Raw genomic sequence first — 7,500 nt, forward strand, 5'->3', positions numbered from 1 at the left:
GAATGGTAAATAGGTCGAAGCAAAAAATTTGCTTAGACTCTGGATGCGAAGTGACTCGCTGTGAAGCATTCAATCCTCACACGGTCAATGGAAAACTTTACCGGTAAATGGAGGCTAAAATTGAGCTGACAATGATATTTACACCCGTGAGGCTCGACAAAATTGTACAAACGTGCTACTGCATATCCAAGGCGAGCGAACATGGACGTCCTCGTTGCAAAAATGACAAGAGACGTGACAAAAATGATGGGCAGGCACAACAATTTCAGCTGACAAAATTAAGATTCAAACAACGGAAATGGGCCAACATTCGTCGACAGAATCAAAAAGAGAATATAACCGTAGGCCTTGAGAAAACGGACGAGAAACTGAGATGAAAGATTGGACCTAAAATCGACTTACGTGAATACGTGCTTTCCGATTGTGTGGGTAAACTTGCCGCGATTGTAGAGGTTACTGCAGGAGAATGAAACACTCCGGACTGAATGATACCACTTGCTTGAAAAACATCCGATTGAGGGAAAGTCCCACTGTCAACGCGAGAACGTTTTACATCTGTGTAACGATGGCCCATATCTCTCGTTATCTGCATCCCGTGAACATACAATGCGCCATCACGGGTATGGCTGTCTCCAGAAAAAATCGCCCTATGTCCGTGGGGATCGGACATATTTCCAAGTGTCGTGTCCGTCAATATTTAAGGCTTTGATCGAAGGAAGTATCCTTTGAAAAAGCTGAACGCAAAACAGTCAAACCATAGAGAAATTTCGCATCCACAAAACTGTAGGGGGCATAATATTTCAACTGTAGTCGTTTCGTCAACTTGGTAAGCGATATCGCCGTGAACGTCTGGCAGCGATGACTTGACGTGTTTTGAAGGTTATTTTTTTTCACGAAACTTCTGGCCGCAAATCTAACACTCCGCTGACTTCATAGGTTTTGGAAACGTGTTTTCACTTCCTTCAGATAGTCACTTCAGTTTGTCAAGCATCCAAAAAATCGATTGCAAATAAAATCTCTGTAAATCGATTCCAAAACTTGTCAGCTTCGCGGCAAAAACTTGGTGTTTGTGCGAGCAAACGAAGCTTATCCGTTCGCAGCGGACGAAGTGCTTTGTGGTTCAATATATCGGCAACAATGTAAAGTGGAAGTTGGTTGATGAATTAGTCGAATGAGCGTGGGAACTTTTGTAGCAATTCAAGGCCCGTGAGAAAATTAACGCACGCCATATATGGAAGTTATTTACAAATAGCTGCAATCGAACAAAAGGCGCACGCGACCGGCCGCCAAATCAACTCGGTCCACAGGGAATGTCCATATTCATCAACTTTTACCAACATGTGGGCCTTTTGTAAGCTCGAGAGGCAAAGATTTCACCCGATTGGCCGAGCCACAATGAAGTCAGCAAATAGATGAGAATCTCTGCCTCGTCTCACCTGTTTCCGAGGCGAAGTTTCTCACGGGAACAAAAAAAGAGAAAACTCGTTTTGTGTAAAAAGAGCTGTCAAAGAAATGAAACAAACATCATATCGAGTTTTAAAACGGTCTCCGAAGACCACGAACCTAATTCGTAAAATAAATAACGTTGTTTTATGGCAATATACATACAAAAGTACGCGCTATAACAACCTAGAGCGGGGGAACAAGTTATCTTGCACTCGCTTTGTATTGAACTATATTTAAAACTATAGAACTTGAAATAAATCGGCTTTGAAGTACAAATATTTCACCGTTTTGCACGCCTTCGGCTTGGTGACATCATTTAAGAGAAATTTGCTTTCTTCTGTGTTGGCTTTAACCGCAAAACAATGGTTACAAATGAAGGGCAGACAGATCACCACTTTTTAAAAATAAATTTAGAGGTCCAATACCATTTGTTTTGTTGAATATTGACACTATTCCGCTGCATTCATTAAAACCGAGGAAAAAGGATTGTGCGCTATCTTGAAAAAAAAATTAACCAAGCCGTATATAATTTAAAATTTAATTCAAAACGGAGTTCTGTCGTAACTTGGACAAAGTTTCTTTCCATTGGAAGTTTGTTTGTAGTTCCGGAGGTCGCATTTCTGTGGGAATGACGTATTTCCGCAAGTAGCACTTTCAGCTCACAGTCATTCTCGTCCCCAGTAGCCTGATTCTCAGATGTCCAAGGTCGTTCGCGGCCATTCAGGGAGAGAGGGAAAGCGAAGTGGCCGCGAACGACCTCGGACGTCTGAGAATCAGGTTATGTCCCCAGAGACCGCAATTCTTTCTGTTAGCACTAAGAATAACGAACTCTTACCTCTGGCTGGTTCCGAACCAGTAAGTCCAGGAATCACGGACTTCCGGTTCTTTTGCGCAATCTCAGAAATTTTAAACAATTGGTAGCTGTCAACGGTTACCAAAATAGACCCCCACAGAGACTGCGCGTATTTCTGAACCGGCCAGAGGTTGCCAGAGGTCGTTATTCTTGGTGCTGACCGAAAGAATCGCGGCCTCTGGGGACGAGAGAGTCCTCCAGTCATGCCCACTGCAGACTTTGAGAGTGGTTACAGCAAAGGAAGACACAGGCTCTATCTTCGCGGTGGGAGTGAAGAGGCTAGTGTCCAATTGTAAACTCCCCCCACCCACCTATCACCCGCACCTCGTGTACTGCTAATTACACACGAATAAGAACAAAATGTTTGAGTATTCAGTGATCTGTATCGTGCTGACCAAGTATATCAATGGGAACATACTTAACAATGACATGCTCTTTCAAACAGGAAGTAACGTCAAATTTTTGTTAACCACTAATGACAGAAAATGATTCTGCAAGATTGTGTTTTAAATGAATGGCTTAGTCGGCAGGGCGCCGCATTTTTTAATAAATAGAAATCAATCCATGAAGCACAGCAGGGAGGAAGTATGCGAATCAGCTGACCGATCGCTCCGCACGCCTGGCTCTTGATAATGGCGATAGCATCTCACAGTTATCATCCATATATGAGGGTCGTGAAGGGGTAAAATGAGAGCTGGGATTTGCCTTTTTTAGAAGTTGGGAAATGGGATTTTGTGCACTGGGACTGGGATTCATGAAACAAAAACAATAGAAAAATGGGAATGGGATTTCAATTTGAGCAACACAGGCTGGGATTGTGGGGACTTGAGCTGGGATTTGAAAAAAACAATTTGCTGGGAAAGGGGGATAGCCCCCCCCCCCCCCCCCCCCCTTCACGACCCTCATATATAATTGACTTCACTCTCAGGTCTAAGTGCGCATGAGTCATGCACAAAATCTCGTCCCCGGCGTCCGTGTTTCTTTTGGTCAGCAGCAAGAATGACACGGATTTGAAGCAAAAACGGTCGTTAACACCACTATCGCGACTGCGCGTCTTTTTTGGCTGTGACCAGAGTTCGTGCTCTTGGTGCCGAACATAGAAAAAGCGGCCGGACTCTGGGGACGAGAATTGTCAAGTTGTACTTTACTCAGTATGCAAAATTAGCAAATGTTTGTAATCGAGAAAACGAAAAAAGAGGCACAAGCACCATAGTTCATCAGTGCATAATTTTTTTAAACCAAAGGGGACTACGAAATTATTTTTGACCTTCATTAAAAAAAAAAATGTTCATAAACGTTACGATCACTCACTTGCAACATGTCTACTAAGTTTGCGTTTTACATCTGAGGAGCGTTTTTCTGCCATTATTAGTCTATTCTGTTCAGTTTATTCTTGTTGAAAAAGTTCACTGTATCGAAAACCCAAGCCGCCATGCTAGCTGATCCTCACCTATGGAAAAGAAAACATTTTTATTACACTTACCACGATGTACATTCAATAAGAAAATAGTTTATTTTGCGTGACTGCACCGTGCACCGCCGGGCTCAGTTGATTGAGTGTCCGGTGGTCACGCGAGAGTTCGAGGGTTCGAGCCCCGGCTTAATCAATACCCAGGATCTTAAAATAATTGAAGAGAAAGTGCTTCCTTCGTAAATTTTCAATTTCAAGTCTTCTTAACCCTAGGCTTCGTCTGAGAAATATCTTCTATCAAGTGAGGCTATGATCCTTGCTTTTTGCAATTGCGTAAAGAAGCCTGAAAAATTCAGGACTTCAACGGGGTTTGAACTCGTGACCTCGCGATACCGGTGCGACGCTCTAACCAACTGGGCTATGAAGCCACGGACGTTGGGAGCTGGTCATTTGTGGGTTCTAATGTTCCCGTGAGAAATGAATCAACGATGAAATGATATATTAAATGGATCATATATGATTTCATATCCGCAGTTCATATATGATCCTTTTCATATATCATTTCATCGTTAAATATCTTCTATGTTCATAAATTCACTGTGGGACATTAAAGAACCCACACGGTATACGAGAAGAGGAGGGGATGAATACAGAAAGTATCCTAAACGTTCATTAAAGCTAAACCTTAGGCCTATAAACTTTTGTTTACGCATAATTGGGCCAAAGGTTAGCTTTAATTTTTATGCATGTTTACGATACTTTCTGTTTTAATAAAACAATGACCTGTGGCCTGTAAAAAATACCAGCACTGAAATGTTCTACGGGGAGGGAAGGGGAAACACACAGCACTAGTGCTCAGTGTTACGGGGAACAGATATAACACGGGGGAACACAAAACGATGTGACACCGGCCACTGGAGAGAACGGGACAGCCACAACACCAGGGACTTCATATTCTGTTATCATATTTATCGTTATGGCGTGATTACTTTCCTTTATTTTCATATTTCTTTTTGTTTTGATGTATTCTAAAGTCGGCAGTTTTGAAAGGAACACTTAGCACTGAAATTTTCTATGGGGAGGGAAGGGGAAACACACAGCACTAGAGCCGAATGTTTGGGGGAACATATAACACGGGGGAACACAAAACGCTGTGACACCGGCTTGGCGGTGATGTCTCTAAAAAGGCTTCTGGTGTACGAAACCACCTAAGCAGAAACAGCTTTAAGTGAAAAAAGCACTTTGCCGATCGACTGCTGGAAATGTAGATGTAGAAATTATTCAGTGTGTCATTCAGTGTATAGGATCAAGAGAAAATGAGAGGACAGAGAGGGAGTCTCAGGGCGTTGGCCGGGGTATGTCATGTCCACGAAAGTTATTTTTAGACTAGCGGAAGTCGGAAGTCTGTCTTCCGAGACGTCCACATGCAGTCTTGTCTCGCTCTCAGGTTCTTAGTGAAAAGAGAAAATGGCGGCACACGTGGAAGGCCGATGAATAAATATTCATCATGTCTTTTCAAAATGCATGCGGACGTCTCTGAAGACGTACTTCCTCTAGAACAAAGACTTCCGCTCGTCTAAAAATAACTTTCGTGGACATGACATATCCCAAGGGCTGGACCGGGAGCCTCCCCCTCTGTCCCCTCATTTTCTCTTGATAGGATGCAAAGAACCGTGTTCTGGCAGAGATGAACTTAATTAGATGCACGACGACCTTGATAAGCGTCACAAACTCAATGTTCCTTTTCTCGGTCTTGCTCTGTTCGCCAACTTCAACATCTCTCGCGTCTGGGAATACAGACAATCAAGGTCACCGTGACGGCAAAGTGTCCCCCAAACCGGCCAGCTCTCAAGTAAACTGAGAGAAACTGTGCAGCAGGGATTTACTTTAATATACCTATAACTCTCACAGTGATAGTGCAGGGACGGCGCAGTGGTGAGAGTACTCGCTTCCCACCAATGATGTGGCCAGGGTTCCATTCCCAGACTCGGCGTCATTTGTGGGTTGAGTTTGTTGGTTCTCTACTCTGCACCCTGAGGTTTTTCTTCGGGTACTCCGGTTTTCCCCTCTCCTCAAAAACCAACATTTGACTTACATACTTTATTAACTTTCTCCCTGGGGCTTTTCAAAGACAGTATCCTAAATAAATACAATATACAATATAATGTATAATGCACAATATACTAAAATAAATATATAATATACAATACATAATGATAAATCTAAAAATTATCGCGTATCTTATTTATTAGGCGGTGCTTAAAAACGCGCGTGGATTACTTGATTTGCGTTAATTACAGTGTCCCCAATTAGCGCTCCACCGCTAGAACAACCAGACACTTAAATTAAGTTCCTTTTCTTTGCTTTTTCACAGTTACCTTCTTGTTAGAAATAGGTTGCAAATGCTTTAACTCAAAGGGACGTGTCCAAATTGGGGCATGCATCTAATTTCGTGCATATCAAATTTAATTCGGAACGTTAACATTCCAACCCGTTCAGAGTGCACAGTATAGCTCATTTATTCATAGACGAAATAGGCCATTTCCGAGTTTAAGTCTGCCTCCTTTTCAAAGCGAGTCTAAGTGCGAAGTTTTTGTAATGGTAATTAGTTCTACTTTACATATGAATGAAAACTAATTTTCATAACAAAAACTTCGCACTTAGACTCGCTTTGAAGATGAGGCAGGCAAGAACTCGGAAATGGCCTATTATTATCGGAAAGGTAGCCACATGCGAAAATGATCCAAACTCATGTTCAAGATTTCGTCCTCCACGAAGTCAGCTGGAAATCCTGACTAACTCATGCATATTACACGGAAAGTGATTCAAGTGAAGAATCCTTATCGTAAGGCTAGGATAAGGGACTGAGGCATTGTTAACCAAATACCTCTTGTAACTTGGCGCTACCATAATGGTATTGCGCGATAGTATTCGTTCTTCACTTTGTTTAAATATATGCGGATAATTTTTCTATAGTTGAATTGATACGAACATTCTGTAGAAAAGATAAACAGCGAACGACTGTGGCTTTCGTCAAAACCTTAACTTGGTTTCTTTCATGGTCATTTCAAGTGGTTGTTTTGCAACTACGGAAAAGAAAGGTACTAACTTTGATGCATCACGTTCAGCGCGATTATGTCTCCTCTTGTAACCAAATTTAATTCTCTTACGCAAGAGAAAATGACAGAGAGTCTGTCTTCTTAATTTTCTCTCGTCTTACGTCTATGATTTCACTTGCATTTTACTATGTAGAATGTTTTTTATTGAGTGACGACAAAGTGCAAGTCATCTGCGAGTCATGCGAGCCAACATGGCGAGCCATGCGAGTCAACATGCGAGTCAACAATCATTGAAAGCTAACCATAAAATGGGTCCTTAGACTTAATAACTGTTTATCAGCGCTCAGTTTTAAATGGGTACTTAGACTTAAATGCAAAATTCGCATGGCTCGCTGGCTCGCAGATTGTCCAGCCCCGTTTTTATTTGAGTGTTGAAGTCAGTACTTTTGCGATTTCAAGGGTAACGGCTTCGCTATGTTCTACGGAGAAGAGGAAATGAAAAAAAAAGTCACGTAAATTGCCTTGTGATTGGTTCATTTGATGATCTACTTTTGTTGTGATTGGCTCCGCCGTGCCTGAAATAGGCAACGAGGTGAGCAGTGCCGAGTTGGCTATAATGCACCTATCAATGTTAAGCCCCAGGGAGGGAGGGTCGTGCTAACCACGGGAGTTTGATCGTGAGGTTTGTCCCCAGGGTAGGGATTTTGATCGTATGTCACGTCCACAGGCTA

At 42.4% G+C, this 7,500-nt stretch overlaps 1 protein-coding gene across 4 annotated transcripts in view; it reads right to left on the reverse strand.

Moving 5' to 3' along the window:
* LOC138004123 (recombining binding protein suppressor of hairless-like) overlaps window positions 1-7,500 on the reverse strand; it is a 33,505-nt gene that overhangs the window by 23,875 nt on the left and 2,130 nt on the right. The window contains exons 1-2 of one of the 4 annotated variants that reach the window (XM_068850565.1): window positions 5,810-5,827; window positions 3,611-3,749 (exon numbers count right to left, since the gene is read on the reverse strand). In XM_068850565.1, coding sequence (XP_068706666.1) covers window positions 3,611-3,665 — 55 coding nt within the window. In that variant the 5' untranslated portion in view covers window positions 3,666-3,749; window positions 5,810-5,827. Of the gene's footprint in view, window positions 98-402; window positions 1,323-3,610; window positions 3,750-5,809; window positions 5,828-7,500 lie in introns of those variants that run through there. The other 3 variants (XM_068850550.1, XM_068850557.1, XM_068850573.1) reach the window with 3 other exon arrangements.

Source organism: Montipora foliosa, chromosome 1 (assembly GCF_036669935.1).
Source record: "Montipora foliosa isolate CH-2021 chromosome 1, ASM3666993v2, whole genome shotgun sequence".
Classification (NCBI taxonomy): domain Eukaryota; kingdom Metazoa; phylum Cnidaria; class Anthozoa; order Scleractinia; family Acroporidae; genus Montipora; species Montipora foliosa.